Raw genomic sequence first — 26021 nt, 5'->3', positions numbered from 1 at the left:
ATTGCTTTCATGGCGAAGTTATGGTGTTGCAACAGCAAACGTAAGAGGATTGTAGATGTGTTTTCGTTATCACAAGGTGCAAGAATGTCCCTGTGCCTGACACAAAAGCCTGAACAGGGACTGACATTCACTGCTCGGTCATTGCAGCAGCATCAAAGGTTTGCTGTGCTCGGGTTTGATGATCATGTTTGATCTGGTCTTTGGATGAGAATTAGAATATTGTTTTCGAGGAAGTCCAGTGGTGATGCAATTTTTAAGCTTTTCTGCAGCAGCTTAGAGAAAACAGCTTGAAGCAAACCAAAAAAGTATTAATCAAATATCCTCTCTTCGTCTCTCAAAAACGGAGACAGCTTTTTCTGTACATCAACACTTTACTGATGTTCAAGATGTTCGAGTGACGCTTTTGCAAGTGGGACAGATCTGATGTCAGCCATTTCTCCCTGAGAACACTTACAGCTCGACAGATGTTTTAAAATGGGAGCGAAGGCTTCACCGGCTGTGTTTGCACTTGCTGCACAAGACGAGTCAAAGCAGAGAGAGTGATGGCAGACCGGAGGGAGTGAGTGAGCGAAGGAGGGAGGAAAGGAGGCGAGTCCAAAAGGGCTCCGATCCAAAACGCTGAGATGATTACAAGCTACGATTTCCATAAAAGTCCTTTTTTTTTTTTTTGACTCATTACTGTTGTTTGGGTGTACTGTGTCTTCTTCTGTTTCCTCTCTCTTTGTGGCAGTCTAATAACTATTTTTAGAAATGTTTATTACACAAATGTGTGACGTTCATAGCCCTGTTTTGGTTGCAAACGTAACATTATGTTCAGGTAAAATTTAATTAATAGTCATGTTGGTTAGGTGAATAATCATTGATGTGAGTTAGAGCTTGTTATGATAACCTAGATTTCACTCTACTGCTACAGTAGAGTTAAATCTAGTGAGAAAATCAGCTTCTTGTTTGTGTTCGCCTCCTTTCTCCCTCGAGCTGTCACCTCCATTTTTACCAGAGTTACATATAAATATGAAGAAGTCCAGCAGCAGCAGAAGCTGTCACTGAAGGAGGCAGGCCATTAGTGGAAGAGTGAGAGTGAGAGGTCTGACTGGGACCAACATAGTAACAGTTGGTGGTGTTAGTCAAAGATCCCGTGGTGCGTCATGTTGCGTGGCCTCTGCCTCAGTTCTGGCAGTGAGAGTGGCCATTTGTCCAAAGTGTCAGAAAATGTTGAAAATATTCAGCGGGAGTAAAGGAAGGAAGGAGGAGAGAGGGAGAACTTTCACTTCAAATCAGGTTACAAACATTTTTCTCTGACTGAAAACAACCCAGATTTTTCCAGTTCATATGAAACAGGCAGAAAACATCAATTCTCACATCTGAAAAGCTGAAAGTAGCAAATATTTTTCATTAATCGAATTATCTGAACTGCATTACTGAATATTTTGTCAGCAGAGTAAACTATTTTTTTTTTATTGCACTAATTGCAACACAGCTGGTGTTTGTGTTTATGTGTGCAAATTGGGGACGACAGTCAGCACCCATTAATACAAACCCTAATGAGAAGGACTCATGCCATCAGATTTCTTCAAAGTTAATTAGATACACCGGCTGAAGCTGATGCTGACGCTCTGTGCCTTCTCTGCGGTGGAAATGACTGACACTCACAGTGTCACTCACACTAGATATGTTTCACAGTTTTGATTGAGTTAAAAAAAATTCCCTTTTTTTTAAATTAAATTCATCAATTTTTATTTGGAGCCACAGAGTCCTGCAACTCTCTGCAGAGTTTACAGTCTTTGCTGCCTCGTTCTGTCCATCCATCATCTTATTAAAGCACTAATTATAAAGCAAACAAAAGATTTAGCTTATCGTTTCTGTTTTAGTCTGATTCATGGTTCTTGTTCTTGCAGCTCACAGGTTGTTCATCGATGTTACTATTTAAAATCTTAACTGTTAATTACTTTCTCAGTTCTATTTTCTCAGCTGCACAGTCCACGTTACCAGCTGTGACATCAGTGGCTAGTATTGTTTTCAGCTTGTGAATGTACTACTGTGATTTTCAGTACTTTGGTAGTGTTCATACGCCTGTCCGTCCGTCTGTGGACAGATTTTGTTAACCTAGAGATCAGAATGAAGGCCAAGCTTGAAGATGGATAATGTAGTACTGGCTGCTTTTCACCTTTTTGACTGAGTATGTGTTTCATCACAGCAAAATGTGCTCCTACTGTAAGTGTGTGGAAACCACCACTGAGGTGATTTTCAGTCCTTTGCCAGGTGTTTATATGTCTGTCTGTGCAGAACACACAGAAGTGCTGAATGTTGGCCAGTCAGTCATCAGTACATGACCTTATATTTTATAATATATATACGTGTGTGTGTGTGTGTGTGTGTGAGAGAGAGAGAGATGAGAGAAAACAATGAGTCATATAAGTAACTATAAATAACTAATGCTATCAGTGAATGTGCATGGGTAAAACGTACTTCCTGCACATAATAATCAACCATGTCCATGGGCGTTAGTGTGTGTGTGTGTGTGTGTGTGTGTTGGTGTGAGTCACCTGCCATTTGTCCAAACTGTTGTAACTGGCCGCGGGCTAAAGGGGACAGATGGGGGAGAAAGAAGCCAACCAGCGATAAAACGCTTTTCTTTTTCTTTTTTTTTAATGCGACTCCAGCCCACCACCACGTTTTTAGCTTGTCTTATTGAACCCATCACACACACACATAAACAAACACACACACACACTCCTATCGTCATCCCCTCCGGCTCTCTTTTTTCATCAGCTTTTCTCTCTTGACAGCTGTCTCAGATTTTCCACTCCATCCTTTTTTTTTCTTTACTTTCTTTGATCTTATGATGCAGTTCTGTTTTATTTTAGTTTCCTCCTTATTAAGATATTATAACATAAATGAATGACTACATACATATAATTGTGAATTATGTGAAATCTCTCTGCCTTCTTTTATTTTTTAATTTTGATACCTGAACTATGAGTTCAGCACCAGTTTAATACTGGAAACTTCTCTACTTTCAGCATATGAAAGCAAACATTGATCCTTATAGGTTTATTTATCTGCCATCTCATTCTGGAGATGATGAAAATATAAACTGTAGCTCACCTTTGGAACATTTTTCAATTAAAGTTTGAAATTCAGTTTTACACACTCTCCCCAAAGCTATATTAAAATGTTGGCTATCTCCTGATGATCTCCTGATCTGTTCCCTGTATTCCTCTCCTCTCCTGTCTCAGCACCATCCTCATGCCTTCCTTTCACCTCTTTCTCTCTTCTGTCTCACAGCTTCACGTCTGCTTTTCCGTGCTCATAGCTGACAGTCCGCTCCTTGCCCACACTTGCTGAATACCACAGCTATAGCCTCACAGGCCCGTTCTTTGGCTTCTGCCTTGCTGCTGATCAGACCTTTAACAGCTGCCTGCCTGCATGGCTGTCAGGCTGAAGGTTTGGCTGCTTGTTTGTCTGCTGGTGTTGTTGTGCACGTCTGTCTTTCTGTCCGCTTGTCTCTGCAGGTCATCTCATGAGTGGGAAGTGGCTGCAAGAATGACAATACAGATACAAATAGTAGAGCTGCTGCTACTTCACATTTAAAATAGCCATCTGAGGTGATTCTGGCATCTGATTATGACGTTTTCTGGCCATGACCACCTGACAGGAGAACCCTGGGGCAGAACCAGAACTCATTGGAGGGATTACATAGCCCATGTGGCCTGGGAACACCTCGGGATCCCTCCAGGAGGAGCTGGAAAATGGTGCTGGGGTGGAGGGATGTCTGGAATACTCTGCTTAACCTGCTGTCACCACGCCTTGACGATGAATAGATCAATGGAATTTTGCAGGACTTCAGAAGAGTCCACAGTTTTTACTTACTGATTTTATTTTTGCTCAAAGTGTCTGTTACCATGTTAAAGTTTTAGTTGAGCAGAGAGCAGACACCGACCTGCTAATCTTTGTATCAGCGTGCTGACTAAAATGTAACAGTCACACAGTGTTAAAGTTTATGTTGCTGTGGTGTCTGCACCTTCCTGTCTGCCTGCTCATCAGACAAACTGACAGTCTGTCGAACTCTCTTGCCGTCTGTCCTCCATTGCGTGATGAATGTGGAGTGTAATCTGACATGAGAGCGCTATAACTCATTTTATCTCTCAGAGCACCCAGGTGGCATCCGTAGGTGTCCCTACAGGTTGTCCTGTCTGTCCTCCTGTCTGACCTCCGGTCTGACCTCCGGTCTGACCTCCTTTCTGCCTGTCTTGTGGGTGATTATATCTTCTATGAAGTACAGCTTTATTTAGCTTTATTTTTCAAACTGCTAATCAGGTAAAGGTGAGAAGTGTTTGAGTTGAATGTGGACAGATTCTTCAGATCTTAAGGCTTCACGTCACATGCTGTCATTCTTCTTTTCTGTGTATTTCCCTCACAGTTTTATGACTTTAGCACATGAATTCATCTCTAATGAATCGTCTAAAAGATCTTAAAGGTTTGTTTTCTTGACCCTACAGATGCTGTTGTGCTATTGCCACACTTTGCATTTAGCAAATCATGAAGTTAGAGCCGTCTGTGCTTTCTAAACCGCCTGAGGATGAACCTGTGTGGATAAATACACTCCAACCCACAGCTGCCTTTTAACCGTCACCAATCTACCGGTACCTGTCTTTGGCAGAACCTCCTGTCGCCCCTTCAGGATGTATTTTTAGCTGTGAAACATCTGTAATGGCATGTTCCCTCCCGAGAAGTCTGATGACACACCACACCTCTTACTCTAACAACGAGGCCAGATTTTTAATGTTGAGGCTTGTTTAGATTTGAGGCGTAACTAATAGTTCAAAAATGTGAGATTTGACACTCATGAATATTTCTGGTAAAAAACAGTGAAAGAGTGAACATCCTCAGCTGTCACAGGCGAATAATAACTTTATTTTTATAGCACTGCTTTACCTTTCTCAAGCTGCCCGAGCCTTATAAAACAAACACACACACTCTCACACACACTTTGGTTACACAAAGACCCAGGTAATTTCTGTTGAAGGAGAGATAAATAGCATGACTCATGACTAGTTGCCATGGCAGCATTTATGTGTATAAAGCCATGGGTTTGTCGATGGTTGTTGGGTGTCTGTGTTGTAACTAAAACCTGACATGTTATGTCGTGACAGAAAAGTTTGTACTTTAATTCAAAGACGATACATTTTTGATAACATCCTAAATATTCTCCAATATTTAAGAAACCGATTGGTCGGCAGGTGTAGATGAAAGATCGCTCATGTCAGCAGCTTTGTCATCGTTGGTTTGACAGCAGGATATCAATCTGAGTGAAGGATTATTTTCATATTTTTACTCTTGTCATTTAGTGTGTCGTTAAAGCAGGAAGCTGCAGGAAGTAGCAGGATTTCAAGCGTGCGCTGTGCATTCATCTTTGTCAGGATTTCTTGCAGTTAGGCTCAGCGTTATATTTCACAGCATCATTTGGCAGCCGGGCAGCAGACAGGCAGGCGTGGGCTTGCTTGTGTAACGTTACAGTTATATGAAAACACACTGATCTTTGTATTTATTATAGCACTCTTACATTCTGATGCACTATCTTACCCCATCGGAATCCAAATCATTCAAAGGCACAGTTAAGTGATCCATCTGAATTAACACACAGTGTTTGTGTTCGTCGGAGCTGTCGGTCTGTGTTACATCATTCATCTCGTCTACTTACCGGCGCACACAATCGACACTGGGAAGTATGTGTGTGCGTGTGTTCTTACATTCCTGCTTGTACTGTCGAGCAAATGTATTCACAAGGTTATAAAACTGAGGTGAGTGGAAGGTGAAAGTGTCACACATACGTCCCACACCTTTCACAATACTGCTATCTTCTTCAAATCATAGAATATTGCTTTTTAATATTAGATTTTCTGCCATGCAGGCAGCCGTTACCTCTGTTCATTTCACTGCACCATGAAGATCATCATGCATAGTCTTGAAACTTTCTGTAGCTACATGACCTTCTCTTTTGTCTAAGTCACACAGGCTAATTGTCCGCCACTGTTCTGAGATTTATGAGTGCTTGTTGGACCCGTATATTTGAGGCTTTGAAGGATGGTTCAGGTACTTTGAAGTGGGTTTGTATGAGGTACTTTTCCATAGTCGGTGTGTTACTTGTAGTAGATGGTGTTCAGAGTGCGCTGCACACTGTATTACACTGCAGATTAGCCGTTTGAAAGTTTGATTTCAGTCAGATCTCACAACTTTCTCACCCAAACATGGTGCATGCTGTGTTTTTCTGGCTGTGCTGTTGTAACTCTGATCCAAATAAAATACAGTGCACAACACAGTTCGGCTTACACGTAGAAACACATAAGTTCTACGGTTAGTGCCAAAGAAAATGGCTGTTTGACAACAAGGTAAAGCTGTGAAAATATTTTAAATATAACTTCAATGTAACACTAAAACTTTAACAGTTAAATTCCTGTCTACTTCTTTAAACTGGGGACCTACCGACTATGAAGAGAACCTCGTACAATCTCATGTAAAAATATCCAAACTATCCTGAGTCGTCACCGGACATCATCCTTGAACAAATGATCTTCTTCTCGATGTCAGTGTTGACTTCGCCTTCAGGGTTTCATTTTCTGACACAATACAGAAGTTACAGAAGTTCCTGCTGCAGACTTTGAGACCTTTTCAGATTTCTGCACACACTAGCAAAAAAAAAACTTTTTAAAACCAAAGTGCTGATCCATGCAGTACTAATGTACCTGTGTAGCCATTCGGCTGTCTTAATAAGTAACAAATGAAGGAGGTCTTAAGTTTATACGCTTTGGACTTCTGATTGCTCAAAAGTGCAGGTGCTAAACTAACTCATTTTCCTGGTGGCAGCTGTGGGATGGATCTCGAGCACAATGTCTTTATTAACAAAGTAAAGTTGGTTTTCCATTGAATGTAGGGTTGTTATTCCATCCTCGGGTTATTCAGTGCACGTCAATGTGTCCTTGCACAAGACACTGAACCCTCATTGCTCCTGATGCTTAGGCCAGTAGCTTCCCACAGTGTGTGGGTGCACAGTTTCAGCCCATTTACAATTTGTTTTCTTTGTCAGTTTCCCATCAGGTCCTTTGATGGAGTCAGTGTTTCCAAATAGTCTGTGTGTAGCTGTATCTGTGTGTAGCTCATAGAAATAACAAAAAATATTTTACAATGTTCCTTTTATCTTCACAGTCTTGGTCAAAGACTTGCAGTCTCTGTTTCAGAGCTTCCACTTGTGACCTTTCAATTGCAGACACTCTCACAGTGAGCACAAGACAAATATGAGTGTGTGTGTGTCTGTGTGTGTAGGAGGGATGTGACCCATTTATTGAGGTCTAATTCCAAGTCCATTTGTTCAGGCCACGATAATTAGACCGTGTCAGCAGAGGACAGGCAGGAATAATGAAATCACAGCTTAGACCTCATGCTCCACACATCAGGTGTGTGTGTGTGTGTGACATAAGATTGAGTCACACAGTTAATTTAGGCTTCTCCCCAACTCTCTGGAGAACGAGCTGTGTACTTTTCTAACCTGTATTTATCTCAAGGTAGTTTTCTCCTCTTTGTTTGTTCAGGATGACTCTACTTTACATTCCTGTGTTTATAATCTGGCCACTTTCACGGTTTCGCTCTGGTTCTGTGGTCTGACTTTGCCGAAAATGTGGAAGCGTGAAAGCTTCAAATCTGAGCCAGAGTTTTAGTCTTACAGGGCTCAGCAGAGACCGCCTAAATGAGGCAGATTGGGATTTGGTACAGCAAAGTGATGCTTATCAAGAAGACGATACACATACTGCATAAAAATCCTCTTTAAAATCACATATTATTGATGATTATGATCTATGATATGAGATGGTGACTGGGAGGATATCAATAAAGATTTAGTGACTGAAAATCTTAAAGTAATGTCGGAATCAGGCTTCAAAACTCCTTTGAAAGCTTCAGAATGAGTTTTTAAATTCCCGTGTTTTGTCATTATAAGCATATCTTGTCTTCAGTGAAGCTGTCGGGACATTTCCTCCCTCATATACTACGAGAATGAAGAAATACCAACGTTTGGCAAGTTTTCACATGATTTATTTGCTCTTTACAGTTTTATCTGGACAGTTCATTTTTCTGTAGCGAGCGGTATACATCTGCACAGAGGCAGTTGGCGTGGAAGGAAAGTCAGGCTTGGGTAAACTCGTCAGTATGAGCAGTGTGTCAAACAGCAACGTGCAGCTGCACAAGGACAGTCGAGATGTGGATTTGCACTGCTGCATATGTCAATACTTGGACATGTTGATTTGTTCATTGTGTACACAATATGGTGTTGTACACATGGTGGGAGGACACTGGATTCATTTGGATCATTTGCATTATAGCTTATTCAGCCAAATGTTGATTAGATATTTGTGTATTTTGAATATTTGTCGTATGCAGAGCGGTTCTGATTGTACGTTTTTCTTTCTCAAACATGCAGGCTGTGTGGGGCTGTTCTCCAAAACCTTTTCAAAGCAGAATATATCAGATGTCTGCGTGCGTCTGCCTTTAATGCTGCCTCAACACATTCAGAATCAGAAGAAGCTCAATCGTCCATTATCAGGGAATGAAAATGAATCTTGTGGCTCACGAGTAAAATCATATGAAAGGATTAAAAAACAAAGTGGATAGAGAATTACTGCAAGTGTTGGCATGCAGAGTCTGAAACTACAAAGTTAAAGGACGTTGGACAGAATTCATTGTTAATGTGTTTGTTTTGGCGAGACGGATTTCATATCAGAGACTTGATGGGAGCGGTTAGTATTAAAGGGGTTTAAAGGGTCCTTTGTGATGAGGGTGGGTTTCCTTCTAAATAACTAAGTGCTGAGATCAGATAGGTGGGACGGGTTGGTGCCTGTTATTGTACCCAGGGGTTAGATGAACTATGTCTAAATAAATCACAGACACAAAATGGACTTTTCCTGATTAGATAGAAAAATATCTGCTTCAGACAGTTTCCACGTGAGCCTGAATGTGTGCAGATAAGTCAGCAGTGATAGAAATATTTTTGTGTCTCGCTCAAGGTGACTTCAGCAGCACAGGGACATAATGTTGTGCATAAATTAAACGGCCACACTTAGCACTCTGTGACAGAGTAATGATGCTACATGAGTCACATAATTCTCATTTAGTTGTGAAGCTTGTATATATGAAATTTGGCAAAAACAAGACTTGAATTACAGATTTAAAACGCAACCTTAGAGGTATTGGAAAAACACTGTCCTTCAACCGGCCCCAGATAAGGAAGAGAGCCGCATCAGAATCACATCAGCAGCAATCTGATCTGCCACAAATAAAGATGAATGATGAGCCAATAAATCATGTGTGCAGGGCACGAGAGATGTTGATTTAGTGAAATCAGAAAGAGTCAGAGAGAGAGAGAGAGAGCGAGAGAGGAGGAGGAGGGTGGGGGTGTTTCAGTGCAGCTGAAGCTCCATCATCTTCTGTTTGACACTGTGACAACCTCGTTTAGATTTGAGAAATGAACGAATGCAGGGAGACAGATGGGACGTGGAGAAAGACCAGGGGACAGCATGGAGCCAGCTGCGTGGAAACACTCAACGCCGTGTCTGTTCCTGTCATCCAGTCGTCACATCGGAGATGGGAGAACATTTTTCGTTTCTTCAGGAGAGTTACAGAAGGTTCTTTTGAACCTGTGCACTTTTAGATATGATGTGGACTGAAGGTCAGTCCTGAAGTCACTTTAATAAGCTCAAGGATGCCGAGCTAAGGAATTCACAGTAAATATCAGTGACATATTCATATCCAGGCCAGACAGAATTAATAGTCTGTGCAGTCCTTTCATTTTCTTTTTGCTCTGACACACCTTTTTACCTCGAGCACACTGTTGATTGCAGTTTCTTTACTCATGAATGCGATTCAGTGATGTCTGAGACTTAAACATACATACCACGCTCCTGTGGTGAGTCTGAACAGGTCTCATGCATGTTCACATAAGAGATGCCAACCCAAACATCAACTTTGGATAGTTGTTACGCTGCACGTTCATCTCTTTTAATTATCCCGGCTTTATGTTTGCACACCTTCTCAGGTAGGAGGAGGAATTCTCTGAACATGCAAACAGTGTTTTAAAATGGCGACTGAATCCAACACAAACATAAAAATATTTTGATTCAAACAACATATTCTATTTGTGTGAATCCGGCCTTATTCTGAATGTAGCATTTTCAACACCTCTCGGATATCTCGGGTTGAGGAGCGTCCTCTGGACGTGTCTCACTCTGTGTTATTGCCACAGTAGAAGGGCGATGTACTGTAGAGCTGCATGCAGAGAAGAAAAACAAATCTCACACATCTACTTTTAAAATGATGGTGGACTTTGTTTTGGATATGCAAATATCTCGACGCCGACCTTTTCATTGTGCATGTAAATCTGATATATCTATATCTGTCTCTCTTGTTTGTTCTGTCCATCGTTACAGCGATGAATCTGCAGTGAATCTGTCAGTGGATGTAATTATTTTCTCCTCTTCTCTTTACATTAGTCTTTGTTTTCGTGCTGTAAATATCTGGTCAGCGTGAAGTTCCCTCAGGATTTTCAGAGCTGACTGTCGCTTTCATTTTACAGATACATCAAAGAGGGAAAGTCACTCTCTCGTTCACTCTCATTCTTTCTGGTTATTTCTTTGTTTTTTCCTTCTCTGATCTTTTTTTCAATTATTAGTGTTTCATCAATATCTTGCCTTTATCTTACTCCAGCTTCATCCCTCTCTCTTCCTGCTGTCCAACTTCTCATCGTGTCTCTCTTTTCTCCTTTTGTCTTTCTCCTGCTCGTTTTTTTTCTCAGGTCTTGTTTTGTTTGAGACCTTCAGTTTCTCTCTTTCTCTCATCTGACTGACCAATGAGTCGTATTTGTCCTTGCACATATTGTTGGAATGATAGCACATTTTCTTCTGCCCATCAGTCTCTCTCTATCTCTGCTTCCTGTCATCGTCTTCTCTCATTTTCCTCCTAACTGACAAACAAAGCAGCAAATTTCCTTTTTGTCATTGGTTGGGACGGTAACGACAGGAAGTCTGTCATTGGCTTGTTGCTTGCAATCTGTTATTATTGAAAATTACATGACTAATCAGATTTTTATTAGAACAACTGAAGCTCTCTGCTGCCTTTATCAGGCTTTTATTGTGAAGTAGTTACAGTTTCCTGTATCTGTAGTTATGTGATGTCAGTGACGTCCAACGTTAACATAGGTCTAAATGAAGGGCTGGTCCAACAGTGCAGAGCAGGGGTGTCAAACTCAAATCCCCCAGTGGGCCATAATTGAAGACTGGGACTATGAGTGTGTGTGCACATACTGTATATGTGTGTGTGTGTGTGTGTGTGTGTGCAGACCTGTACAACTTCCTTTAGTTCCCCTTTTCTCAGTCTTGTGGGAGTTCTCATTAAAGAACCTGAAAACCTTTTTTCTCTTCACTTTCCCTCTTTGTCTGTCTGCTTCACAAACACACACACACACACACACACACACACACACACACACACACACACACACTTCCACCCTGAGTACCTCTTCATAGCTCTGTGTAGAAAACAGTGTGAATCAGTCCCCAGAGGTGGCAGTGTACCTGTGAAAATAATGTCAACAAGAACTCGCAGCAGCACATTGATGACAGGTGTGTTGCGGTTGGAGCGACCTGTGTGACACAACGGAGCAGATTTAATATCACCTTATGAAAAAATTACATCACCTTCACCATTTTAACAACCTCATCTGTACCTTATCTTCAGGCAGCGTCCAAAATTAGCTCATGTGCTTCAGCAGAAAGTGGCACTCAAAGTGAAACAAAACACTGCAAAATGTTGGAGTGTTCTCTATATGTCAGGAACAGAGTCTAGTGGAATAACATCAACAGACTTATTGTTTGTGATTTAACAGTTTTTATTCTATGTAAATGTTTCTGCTTTCGGCGGCTTCAAATCTACTAAATGTTGGAATGCAGCTGATGATAATTATTTATCATAAAAATAAAATGAAGCCCCAAAGCTTCCCCACCTGAACTATCAAAGATACTGTGTGACCAAACTAAAAAACAAAGAACCAAAAACTGGACTACCAGAAATCCTTAATGACTAAAACACAAAACTAAGGAGCAAAAGAAGCTCACTGTGCCAGGAGCCGATTCTCAAGACATCCACCTGAATACGGAGGCAGGACCAGTGGTAATGGTAGTACTTTTTAAAATTGTTTTTAGTAAAGAAATAAAACTAGCAGGACACAATATTTAGTCTTTATTCTCTTATAAAATGTTGTGGTTGCTGTAGTTGTATTATTATTATTATTATACAGACTGCACTAAATCAAACTATAAAAGTTCAGCTTTCGTTCATCTGCCACTCATAGAATTAAAAAACATTCATACCTGGGCTGGAGATTTTAGTCTTTTGGTGCAGCTAGCTCGATGTGCTCATGTGAAGAAGACTTAAATGTGTTGGCAAGAGTAGAATGTCTTCCACTGGGACAATAAATAAAATATGTAAAAACAAACTAAATGTTTGTTTATTCGGGTCCAAATGAAATTCTCTGGGACACACTCAAACGAACTCAAAACCGGTGTGGAAAACCTGTCAGCATCACTTTATTTCAGTGTATTTTCCTCAGACAGCGAAGGATGGGCTGAGAATCCAAGCACTAGTATCATCACTGGTATACGTTCAAGCCAAGACCTCAACTCCACAATGATGTAAAAACAACCTCAGATAACTGTATAATTATAGGTATGTATCAAGGTTATGTGAATCTAATTATGATCCAAATGAGTTCACTCAAAGGAAGTGTCATGACACAGTCAACATAATTGTTCTGTGGCATGTCATGTTTTTTCTCAAATGTAAGGATCCTGAACAGTTACCTACAGTGTGTGAACTGATTAAAAACAGAGGAAAAGTTTCCATCTCACCATGTGTCAGAATCACTGCTCATCTGTTTGGCGCTAACCCCGCTGCTCCGGCACCGTTCTCACAGCTCGACGCTTCATGGGAGCAATCAGATTGCTCACATGTCACACTGAGCTGTTTCCGTGTCATCCAGGATTAATTTAGAGCATTGTTCTCTACAAAGTAGTCTGTGGATAATTGTCTCATTAGAACAGGAAGATGCATGGTTTCAGTATATCTCAGTGTGATTCACACCGATAACACTTGGAACACCCAGCTGTGTGTGATATCCAGGCTGGAGACAGTATCGGAAGTTATAAATATTGCATGACAAAATGTGATGACAATGGATGAAAGGCTTAGAACAACTATGTAGTTTGTTTGTTAGGTTGAACGGTAGCTGACCCCGTACGCAAACACAGAGAGCAGAGTCAGTTTATTGAAACCAGTAGATGTGTCGCTTCACACTACTCTGGATTAAACTTGCATCAGATTCATCCTGTCACATCCTGTCTCAAGTGGTAAAGTGCTGGTGGTGGCAAATTAAAAAAAACTAGAGCAGGACCAGACAGAACATGGCAGGCAGGAAGAAGCACACTTTATACCATGAAGCTGTTCTCCCGTTTCTGCGTAGATGTGAATATGATGGTTGATTATCTGACTGTGTCAGCCCCGTGATGAATTGGCGACCCGTCCAGGGTGAACGTCACCCAACCAGTGTTAGCTGGGGTCGTCTCAGTTATAGATAAGAGACCTATAATAGATTATATAATAAATAATATAGATAGAGCTATAGATACAGCTATAGTGTAATTATAGATATAGTGTAATAATGGCATAACCATTGAAAATCAAATCAAATTAGGGATTTAAAGAAATTGTGACAGCTCGCGAGCTATAAAGAAATAAGATCAAACAATCCAGATTACAAATAAACGCTGGCCAAGTGCTCAGCTCGGTACTCTCCAGCAGTGATTCTGTGCCCTCTTGACAATGTTTAAAAGTCAGAATGAAATTTTATTAAATATTTCTCTGATGCTTGGCGTGCAGGGTGAAAAATGGTTTCTGTGGTCAAAATTACATGAAATTACCCTGAAAAATAACTTTTGCTCTCTTGATGCATTCAGGTTTTCTCACTTCTCAGACATTTGAATACAAATTATTTACTACCGTGTTGGATTTAACAACCTGAAAGCCAACTTTTCAAATCACAGTCTCAGGGCTGACACTCACATCAGTAAGTGGGCATGGCAGTAAAGATGCCATCGTATCACAGAGAGTTGAAACTTTGAGAATACCTCGGAGACATGCAGAGTGTAACATTTAAGAAAATTTTACAGCCTGATGAAGACAAATTGGGAGCTGTAGTAGGGCCCCGATCTTACCATAAATTAGATTTCAAAGGAATTTGACACCCTCCTTTAGAGACAATCCTGTTTAATGCTGGCTGGAGAAACCATATACAGTAGAGCCATATTTCTTCTTTTGCACTCTAGAGCCATTTATTTCTCACTCTCTGATGGCAAGGGTGAATGAGCTATGATTCACAAGCTTTCCTGTCCTTGTTTAGATTTATTTTGACAGTCATGAGGTGCATTAATCTACTGTAACTGAGGCTCCAGCCAGATCCACTCTGTATGTTGCAGTGGAACAGCTGCAGACTTCCTTTCCAGAGGCTGAACTGGCTCAGCAACTACAACAACAACAAACAGCAAGAGGATTAATTTGTTTCCTATGGAGATTTGTATGTGAGAAATATGTATCTGGCCTGATACTGTTAAATATTCACAGGAACTAGTTTTAGATTTGTAGCATTGCAACACATTTTTTCTGCAAACGGCGCACATGACAGTGAATTTAATATTTATCTGTAACCTTTATTTTCCCAGGGATGCTTTTTGTGCTGAGCCTGCTTGTTTGCTTCACATTTATATTGTTAGACATTCTCACACCTGGGAGCAGGGCAAGAACACCGAGTCCCTGAGAAGTTTCAGTGGAGCCATTTTAAGCTCAGTGCCTTGCTCAAGGGCTCCCAAGGGACGACTAATAAGCGAGCGTGTGGGCTGGTAATGCTCACTTTTCCTGTTCACATTTCCATTGTTTTGTTTTTGATGAAGCTGCCTGAAGTCTGAGACACTTTGGATATTTAAAATGTTATAAAAACCCTCTCCGTCACCTTTAGGCTGCCGTATTCTGAACACAGGCTACAACAAACGCTTTGAAAAATTTGCCCATGGTGTTTGACTCAGCTGATGTCATGTGACCAGGATGACAGGAGATGTGTAAGATTAGAAATGTTGTCCGGGGCTCAGAGGAATCTGCAGCTGCATCCTAACCAGCTCACTCCTCTTTCATGTTTCGGAGAGAAATTAGGTGCTCACTGTTATTAGCTTGAGGTGCCGGTCGCCCTCTTTCTCATTATGTCAAAGTGTAGAAAGCCCTGGATTTGCCATCAAGGAGTCACAGCGTGTTCTTTTGTCTGTGGGAAGCTATTTAAACATCTTTGATATCTCTTCAGAAGTTGTACATCAAATAAACTGGAGTAATATAAACCTTAATAAGACAAAATAAGATAAATAAACCAGCACAGGCTGTAACCTGGAGATGACTCATCCGGAATAGGTCATGCAAATATAAAGATGCAAAATGATAGAACAAAATATTGCTACAGCCATTTAACTTGTAGTCAGCATGTTGCCAAAGGACATTTGCAGAGGATACTTCAAGTTTACAGATTCTGCTATTCAGTGAGATCAGCTGATCTTTCGTCATTTAAGGGGCGCTACACCATTAACCTCTGTAAACAAACCAACCAACTACATTAACTCACCGTGTACAGAGACACTTTCAAGTCGACTCAAATTATTAAATTAATTCTGAGGAATGGAATTATTTCTAATTACTGCAAATTTATAATTTTGACTTCAAACCTGTAATTAAAATGTTAAGTTACAGTAATTTAATGATCTGCTGGGCATACATTACAGTAAGATACTCACTGTTTTAAATCATAAAATTAATATGCTATATTATCAGTTTTTAAGGAAACATGCTAAATGGAAATACTTCTTGTTGACAAAAACCCGACAGCCAAAATGTTCTTATTTTGAAATTTACCGCCCGGCCCGTCTCTTTGTTTATGTTTTGGCCTTTGGAATTCGGATCAATTAGTTCTGTGTTCGATATCCAGGGTTGCCAGGTATGAAACAAATTTGCGGCAAACACGGCACTACAACGATGGAAGCAAACGAGCGCAGCAGTTTGACAGTGTTGGACTCTACTAGACCTGAGAGACAGAAACAGGCGTAGAGGTTAGGTACATAAAAAAACACAACAAGCGACATTACAGCAGCTGGGAGAGTTTCATAGTTTATAGTGCACAAACTCAGTTTGAGTGGTGTTTGACGGCTATCAGTCACCGGAGGAGACGGGGGTTTGGGGGTGCAGCGGTTTGTGGGAGGTGCTGACGGTGTGTTTAGTTCAGCTGCCCCACACAGCAGCAGCGGTTGAGAGATTAATTAAGAAAACCTCAGAATCAAAATCAGAAATACTTTAATAATCCCAGGGGGAAATTATTTTTTGTTACAATACTCCAGTATTCAAACATATACAGGTGTTTTGAAAAACATGTTGACTACGGTACCTGTAAAACTTTCCACATGGGTGACTGTGTGGAATCCACATGAGCTGGACGCAAAATTTGTTTCACAAGCTGTCGTGTCGTCATGGAGTGCTGGAATCAGAGGCAGCTGACCTTTTGACTCCTGGTGTGTAAATTAGCCGAGTGTAGATAAATCTATCACATGACGCCCTGAGGTGCGTTAGCTCACCTTTGACACGGCAGGTATTGGCCTGGCAGTTGCAGCTCTTACCCCGTCGCCTCGAGCTGTAAGCCTAGCACTGGCCTTGCTTTGACCGCTGGACGTTGGGAAGAGCAGAGACACTGGAGATGTTCTGTTTGTGTCTTTGTAACCTTCCTTTGTTGGAAAGTTAAATATTTAGTAGTCTTAGTCTTGCCTTATTTATCACAAAACTGTAAATCAATGTGTAAAAATCTGAAATACATGGTGATTGGTAACAATCATTACCTGGCTAAATTACACCTTCTTCTTTGCTGCAGTAGTTCAGATCGATGTTATGATCCAATGTGACTTTAGGAACAATCAGAAATGAGTAACATAATGTTGGAATTTGTGCAGGTAAGAAAGTTGAAATAACCTGACAGAGTTAGTGTTTTGCTCTGCTCTATATATTTTGGGGACATTGGCTGAGCGCAGCCTGTGTGTATCATCCTGTGGGTTCTGCTTGCAGTCATGAATATGTATGAGAATGTCATTCATTATAATATTGTTTACTTTTAGCCAACCTGGGTCACATCCTCTGATACTCCTGACCCTCGCTGTCTCGGGATGTGCCTCACACTTGTGCCATTTTGACTTTTTGACCTCTGGGGAGACTCTGTGCCTGAGGGGCCTCTTTCCTAACAGCTACCTGGTTGATAAATCTGTCAACAAACCTCTCTTTTGTTACTTTCTGTTCCTTCCTTCCTTCCCTTTCCTGTCTCTTTCTTCTCCTTGCCCTCCTCACCCATACTTCACCCTTTCAGTTTTCAAGACTTTGTCCTCTCCAGTGGGCAATTTGTACCAATTTAGCAACGGGACGCCTCAAATCACTCAGTTGTGGCTGAGCCTCTTGACACCTCTATCAGAGTTTGTCACAGCTTTGCACATCGATCCATGGAGGATTCACATCAGGACATTTCTGATCATTTCATGGAAGTTTCTTATGACAATAAACAACATCAGAAACACAGCTGCCAGCAACAACAAGCTGGTTCCCAAAGTGTGACAAACCAAGCAGCTGGTTCTCGGCTTTCCCCACAAGGCATCAGACGTATTTTCTATTTGCTATTATGAGAAGCTCAGCTGGTTGTGTTTTAGTTTTTATTTCAGATCTTCACATCCTGACATGCGGTATGGCTCAGCAGATGACTCTCAAATCATAAACTAGAGCTGTTCAACACAACACAATCAAATATTTACGAGAAAACAAAACCAAAATCTGTTCACAAGCCCAAGAGCAACTAGGCACTAATTTAAAGTTTGTGTTTATTTTCTTACAATATAATCGTACCTCCATTACATGATAAATGATTATTGTAGCTGAACAGAAAATGTTCAACTGCAGAAAACTTTTTTTTATTTATTTGAAGGGTTTTTGAACAGTGGAGTTTCTCCGTGTTTATTCCTTGAACCCACATTTATAAACAGCTTCGCTTCGTCGTATCTAAATGCATCTTCAGTCTGCAAGAACATCCTAAGTCATTGTAACTGCCTCCCATCTGGTGAGTCTGCTACATCACTAAACACAAAATATATATTCTTAAACAAAACAGATCCATGATCAACTGGAGTCTTTTTTTTGTTCTTAATTTTTATTGAGGGCTTATTTGGAGATTTTGAGAGGCTGTAATAAAGTGAACTTCATCTCTTCTTCATTCATCTCTGTCCACTCTCTGTCAATTTCTTTCATTGCTCTTCTTTAAGTTGAACTGCAGTGTTGATTGTCGCTCATGTTAACTATGATCTTCTTCTTCTATTTATTCCAAACTTACGGGGATCATTTCTTTGAGCTGTGCTATTGTTTTCTTTCTTAACCACACTCATTGCTTTTGCTCACCACTGTACTGAGCACTGAGCTCTATCTTCTTTCTTTTCCAATATCCCAATCTTGATTTGTATTCTTCTCATTGTCCTTTTTACTTTTGTCTTGTTTTATATCTGCTCTTATATGATTACGGTAATATGAGTGCTGTTAAGGGAAAACACAGACATGTATTGCAGATACAGCATGAATAAGTAGTAGAACAGTGCTGATGATAATATAATAAAGCAAAAGACAGGACAGCAAACAGAGAATGAACAATAAAAGAAAACAAATGCCAAGGGAAGGATTAGTAAATCAAGTAGAACACAACATTGGTATTCGCAGCAGACCCACTTATGTAGTTACACCTTTTAATATGCATCTGTTACAGCTCTTTCTGTTGCTTCTTCTTCCCTCTCTGTCCTTTTTCGCCATCTGTCCAGGTGCTACTATTTTCCCAGACGTGCTATTAAAAAGGAAGCTCGTTCTCTTTCACTTGGAGCTCAAAGGAAATGTTCTGCCCTTCAATTTCACTTCACTTTCCATTCTTGAATACATTTCTTCATTCTTTTCTTCTTTACTTCCTCTTCACAAAATCCATTATTCAAGCTTTGTCACTTTTACCTACAAGTTGTAGCAATGGCATGAATACAGATCAATTTATAGCTTGCAGACATTTCATAGTACACAGAACAGTATCAAAAGTGTTAAATTGATCACTTTATTTAATGCAAAGTCTGTCAATTGAACAAACAACAACAGCCAACATTGGAACACAGAGGATTTGCTTCATTTCTCCATAACTGTAAATGAAACACATTTTAGATTCTTTCACTGTTGAGCCAACAAATCAGTTCATTTCACACCTCGTCTTCTAGTAGCACAAGAAATGTAATTAAATTTATGAAATCCAAACAATTAATTATTATAATTAACTGATCATGAAAATGACAGAAGCATCCCACAAGTGTACAGAAAGATACAGACACAGATAAAGCAGGAAAACATTTTAGTGATTTCAGTTTTGGCTTATTTTGTAAATTTCCATTCCCAGACCTCAAGTCCCATCAGTGAAAAGAACTCACTACAAATTCTCTCTTACACGGTTACATTAAAATAGTGATATTAAGCAGTTAATGGCAGTTTGGCAGCCCTGTATCATAGTCAGGACTACAAGAAGAGATCAAAGGATGTCGTACGTCTGCTTTCTGCTCTTTAGGATTTGATTGATCACTTTTTGTATTCTCCTTTGTCCTCTATAAACTAAACCTGTCAACCAATAACTAGTATTCTCTACAGTTCACCCCTCAATCACAATTCAGTAAAGACTCTTCTACCAGCTGTCTTCCAAAATAACACATTTTTATGGATTTCATTTTCAGCTCTCTTCCTTCCTGGTAGTGTTTGCTATTAGAATTTGAAACCTACAATATTTCTGAGTGGTAAAGATAGAAAATACACCTGAACAGGAACACTCGCCAAGATGCTGACAGTACACAAACATTTTACTTTAAAATGTTTCTGTGTTTACCTGACAGTGGCTTGCAGCAACAACCCATGAATTAGCTTCAATTTCTGTATCGCTCACCACACAACCAACCAATAATCAACGCCAAGCTTGAGCCTCATTCCTTCCAGAGCAGTGAAGTAATTGTGTGTCTTATGTGTCACTGCTTTCATCTTCCCTCTGAAGTCGTATTGGATAGCGGCACCGAGACTCTTCTGGTAGACCGGGGAGGAGGTTTAAATTCCGACACTGTAGAGACTTGTAAGGAGTGATACACTTCTTAGTTCCTGTCAATGATGAATGAAATGACTGCTCAAGAATGCCCTCGCCACCCCTCAAAACACACACACACACACATGCATACAACCCTCAACCTCCTGAGATGAAAACATGCTGCAGCCTGAAAGAAATATTCTCTCTCATACATCTGGAGGATAAGAAATTGTGTGCTAGCGGGTGCAGAAATACAGTGTAAGTCTCACACGTCCTGACCGTGACAACACCAGGCCAAGTGTGTGTCAGATTAATAATGAAAGTAAAGCGTCATGCAAATCTCCGTTTCACCAAGGTGAAAGTTTTCTAACTGTTTTTGCTTAATCCATTGTGAAGGTGAACCATCAGCGTTTTTGTTCTTTTTATTACTGCCTTCTGGCTGCAAGACTGAGTTTGTCTGTCTGTGTGTGTGTGTGTGTGTGTGTGTGTGTGAGAGAGTGTTTTCTTAAGCTTTCTTTATTCAAGCAAGCGTTGCTGGGCATGTAGGGCTCTTACACAGTACTGCCTTGCTTCATTTTCTTTCAAACATTCAGACCCGAGTGCAATCACAGTCGTCATTTGAGTCCTTTAAAGTTTGGTTTGTTGTTGGTGGTCCAGGAAAAGTAATTAAGATACCATTGATGCAGTCTAATCAGCCAATCAGAATCCTTCCCATGCTGTTGTAAGGTAGTTGTATTGATTTAGGACAAATTTCTTGGTCTAAGGGCACAATGTTGTGATGCTCTTGCAGATACTTCTGTCGGAGTTTAAGGTAAAAATAAAGTATGAGATTTGCAACTGATGGTACATTATTGAAAGTTACCCTGGACAGTGATGTATGCATCGCAGTTTAAACCAATGGGCATTAAATCAGGCGGGATTAAATGGGGCGAGGTGCCTTTATGTACATGGCGCAGCAGCATCTTCATCGATTATTTAAATCTCCCAACAGACTGACGGGATCAGACAGAATCAAATGTTAATGTTATGTGTTCTTCTAAACGTCCAACATGTCACAAAAAGTCCAGATTAATAATGAAAGTTCCATCAGAACTGTCTAAAAACATTTCAGAAGCTAAAAGAGGAGTTTACTTTGTCTAAAGTTTTTAGTTCAAAAATAACAATATTACATTACTGCCTCTATGGAAACCTTTACTATTACTGAAAGCATCGTGTCTAATCACTAAAGTAAAACACTCCTATATATATTAATATAACTCACAATCAAGAAATCACCTGGAAAGCTTGCACTGCTCGACATAATTCACTGGCTGGTACAGGTGAAGTGAAACGACCATGCTGGTGTGTCTCTAAATCAGATAAAATCCTTCGGGTGGGTGGCAGGTTGATGATTTATGCAGATTCGATGAACTCAGAGAGCTCAGAGCTGATGTGCGCATCAGTACTGGAGAAAAGACAAAATGTTATTCGCTGAGCTTGCCAGAGACAGAGGTCAGCCCAGAGAACTCTGCTGTTGTTACTTAACATGCAGTATTGTATTCACGATAGTGATTACATAAGCTCATGCTTTTTTGCATGCGTCATTTGACATACAGTGTATTAGGACATACTGAATGTTTGGCAGTATGGGTATCAGAAGGCAGAAGAGTTTGTCTGACCTGTGGTGATGAGGTTTTCTAAACTCTTTGTACAAACTGGATCAGTGCTTTCCGAAGCACAATCAGACAGACCAATAGTGACCACACCACTGGAAGATCAATACATCAGGCTTAGTTCCCAGAGAGAAGAACGCAAAAGTCTAATCAGCAAAAGTACTGTCAGAGTAAGGCGGTGGTGCAGTGGTCTCAGAGGATGAGCATCAGTTTCTAAACCAGTTTCTAGGAGCGGAAACGAGGCCAAATACTCAGGCTGACTTAGATGTAGCAGCATTACACAGTGGATGGCTGGAAAAAAACTTTTATTTATTGATGAATCCAAGTTTAAGATTTGTAGCAGCAACAGACAAACGATTCTGCAGGCTATCAAACCCACATTGAAACATGGTGGTGGGAATATTATAGTTGGGAGGTGTTTTGCTGACTCTGGAGTTGGACACCTGCACTGAATCGACTCCACCCGTACCAAGGCGAAAGTAGCACTGTATTCTTCAGAGACATGCAACACCTTCTAGTTCTCCTCTTCGTAGAGAAGGAGGATCCACACAGCAGCAGAATAATGACCCCAAACACACCTCAAAGCTGGGCAAGAACTATATATAACTATATACAGTATATATATGGATGAATGACACACAATTAGACTTCAATAAAGTGTCATAAAGCAGATCAGTGCTGGCAGGTAAGGTGCCTTGCTCAGCTGCACATTGGGTCCAACGGGATTAAAACCAGCACCCTGGACGATTCCATTGTTTTTCCACAGAGACCGAAGCTCACAGAGGTTTCCTTCGCTCTTTGTTGAAGATAATTGGCTGATAGAAATAGGGTTGTTGCCTAATTTGGTTGGCCTTTGGCTCACTGTGTGCTGGACCGGCTTTTGTAAATGAACTGCTGTTGCCTCATTAGAGTCTGGTCTGTTTTTATCACCCAGTAAACTGTTGAGATACAACAACAGTGTGGGCTGTTATTTTTCATCTGCTGAAACTAAGTACCTCGCTCCTCCAGGGTTTAATTATACTGTGTTGATCTGAATTAGAATTAATGAAACACTTTGTAATACTTTGGGACAGAAGCTGCACATCAAATTGTCCTACTTTTACCACAGCAGATTTATCGAGTGTGTGCTGTAGGCAGCTGTGTGCATGTTTCACACTCTTCTTTATCTGGTTCATAACATTCAGTTTAGTACAGAGTCATTTTCACCACCAGGGCAGGAAACTTTGCTCAACACCATTTTTCTGTTAAACTTTCTTTGTTTTTGTCTGTTTGTCTTCAGCTGAAGACGGATTTATGTGTAAGACTCCAGCCATAGCGGACATTGTTATTCTTGTGGATGGCTCCTGGAGTATCGGCCGCATCAACTTCAGGCTGGTCAGGACGTTCCTGGAAAATCTGGTCAGAGCTTTCTCTGTCGAGTTTGACAAGACCAGGATTGGTGAGGAGGTTTCTGGTTTTCATGTGCAGCTTGCAAACATAACAAAATAGATTATTAACCATTGAAACTAACTGTGTGCAGGCCTGGCTCAGTACAGCGGAGACCCCAGAATTGAGTGGCATCTCAACGCTCACACCACCAAAGAGGCTGTGATCGATGCTGTGAAGAACCTGCCCTACAAAGGAGGAAACACACTGACAGGTACAGTACGCTGCCAACCAAACCCCTCTCCTCCCTGTGGTTATTACAGTCCTCCACACTCATCACCATGAACAGATAACGCTTAGAGGGTGACTTGGACCGAAGCCAGTCGTCTACCTCAGCCTATTAAATTTACTTTAGCGCAGCTCATTTCAGTTTGGCGTCTGTGACCTCACAGCTTTCAGCTGATAAGACTGAGTAGCGAGAAGGTCACTGGTTCACACAGGAGACGAACATCACCAGGAGCTCCACTGATAGTACAAAAGTATTCTTAAAAATGATTTACCATAAATCCATCATCACGAGGATACAGCATATATACAGAATCCAGCACATTAAACATGAATAAGGATGGCTGCTGGTGAAAGACGTCACAAATATTCAGCCGCAAACCACACAAGAAAATCAGCAGGGCTCAGAGATCAGCAGGATAAAGGTAACAGTTCAGATTTGCTCAGATGTCAGAGGAAGACGAAAGTCGTCGTCAAAGCCACGTTTGGAAGTAGTTTGAACTACGATTCCAATCAGATTCCAAGTGTTGCACATCATACAATGAAAACATGAAATCAGAGCTGTATGGAGTGCAACACAGAGAAAGAAAGCTGAACACAGAAACTGTGTTACCAGCGTCCGTAGTTACTACAGCAACCCATGCAGATGGTTCAGTGCTGACTCAAAGAACAGGTCTGATTGGTCTGCAGCCTGACAAGCGACGGACTGCCTGACTGAGAATGAGTGAAAGTGGGCTGGTGTGTGTGTGTATAAATATATGCACTGGGCTAATGAGAGAAGTTGGAACAGGTGTGCAGGTAGGCGGAGAAGGTCAGGTGACAGAGAAAGGCAGGAAGACGGGAGGGAGTGACAGGATCTGAAATTACAGAGTTGGTACCTGGCCAAGAGAAAAAGCAGACGTGAGAGAAGTTCTGACTGTCTTCACGACAACAAGCTGCATCAATGCATAAAGAAGCCATTCGTCTTAAAACAGTAGAAGTTGGGGAAAATATCGCAAACACACACACATTAAACTAAAAACCTGCCGAGCTAATAAAGACACTTTAAACTAGTCCTGTTCATGAAGACGTCACAATGGGAGTCCTCGCTGCACCTCAGAGGAAGCCTTAGTGCAATCATACTGTCAGGCTGGACTTCGGCTCATCGTTACCAATATTCTTGCATCAGAAGTGCTTCTAAATTTTTAACAGTAGATATCAAAGAAATGATTAATGTCATAACAAAGAGAAAATACAGAAATGTTTCCAGGCTGCTGATCACGGCTTATTGAAGCTTTTCAGGACTTGATGTTTTTCTGCTTATTTAGAACATTTCACATGAAGTCGAATCAATTTTCAGTCAGATTCACATTTTTTAGTTTCTTTTTGGGAGAATCGAGATTGGCTTCTTAGAACATCTGTGAAGCTTCTTCTAAAATAGGATTATTTATGCACACACAAAAGCATGACACCTAGTGCATCTAAAAACAATATCCAATCACAGAGAGTGATGTAGGTGTAGAGTGTGTTGTAGTCACACTATTCACTGTATCCTGTCTCTGCATCCTTCCAGGTCTGGCTCTGACCTTCATCCTGGAGAACAGCTTCAAACCCGAGTCTGGATCGAGGCCCGGCGTTCCAAAGATCGGAATCCTCATCACCGACGGGAAGTCACAGGATGATGTGATGCCGCCCGCACAGAGCCTAAAGGATGCTGGGATTGAACTGTTTGCCATCGGTATGCCTCATCCACAGTCTCTATCAGTCGCCATCACACTGATGATGGATTAATTATTCCACTGGATGATCATCAGGAGAAAAAACAAACAGCTTCTCATATTTGCTGCTTTTTAATATTACTGTAAATTGATTCTTTTTGGGTTTTGGTCGACTGATCAAACAAAAAAAATGAAGATTGTTTTGGGCTCTGGGAAGCTGCATTTTCATTATGGAGAACTTAATCAATGAAAATAACCACTGTAACTCTTAAAAAATGAAGACCAGTAAATGTAAATCATTTTTATACTGAAAATGAACAGAAACAAATTCATCCCTGGAAGGAAGGAAATGAATGTTAAATCTGGGAAACATTTAAATTATTATTATTATTATTTAAGTTAAAAACGTCATTATACATTCATCAACTTGTTTCAAACAACTTCTAAGGAACTGCTTCCTGTCTGTCTGATCGTCTTTATCTCTCTCTCTGTCTCTGTCGATCTGTCTGTCTGTCTGTCTGTCTCTCTCTCTGTCTGTCTTTCTCTCTGTCTGTGTCTGTCTGTCTGTCTGTCTGTCTGTCTGTCTGTCTGTCTGTCTGTCTCTCTCTCTCTCTCTCTGTCTGTCTGTCTGTCTTTCTCTCTCTCTGTCTCTGTCTGTCTGTCTCTCTGTCTGTCTCTCTGTCTTTCTCTCTGTCTGTCTGTCTGTCTGTCTGTCTGTCTCTCTGTCTGTCT

The 26021-nt window shown here is 40.8% G+C and overlaps 1 protein-coding gene across 6 annotated transcripts in view; it reads left to right on the top strand.

Moving 5' to 3' along the window:
* Positions 1-26021, top strand: part of col14a1b (collagen, type XIV, alpha 1b) — a 130765-nt gene that overhangs the window by 19891 nt on the left and 84853 nt on the right. For all 6 annotated transcript variants that reach the window (XR_003463533.1, XM_027286561.1, XM_027286559.1 and 3 more), the window contains 3 exons: positions 23222-23380; positions 23462-23581; positions 25145-25309. Coding sequence is in view for 5 of the 6 variants with exons in the window: in XM_027286561.1 (XP_027142362.1) it covers positions 23222-23380; positions 23462-23581; positions 25145-25309 (444 nt within the window). In the remaining variant the exon portion in view is untranslated. The remainder of the gene's footprint in view (positions 1-23221; positions 23381-23461; positions 23582-25144; positions 25310-26021) is intronic.

The sequence above is a fragment of the Larimichthys crocea genome, chromosome XIII (genome assembly GCF_000972845.2).
Source record: "Larimichthys crocea isolate SSNF chromosome XIII, L_crocea_2.0, whole genome shotgun sequence".
NCBI classification, from domain to species: Eukaryota; Metazoa; Chordata; class Actinopteri; family Sciaenidae; genus Larimichthys; species Larimichthys crocea.
Note: the sequence above shows the minus strand (reverse complement) of the source record. Positions and strands in the feature narration are given on the sequence as shown.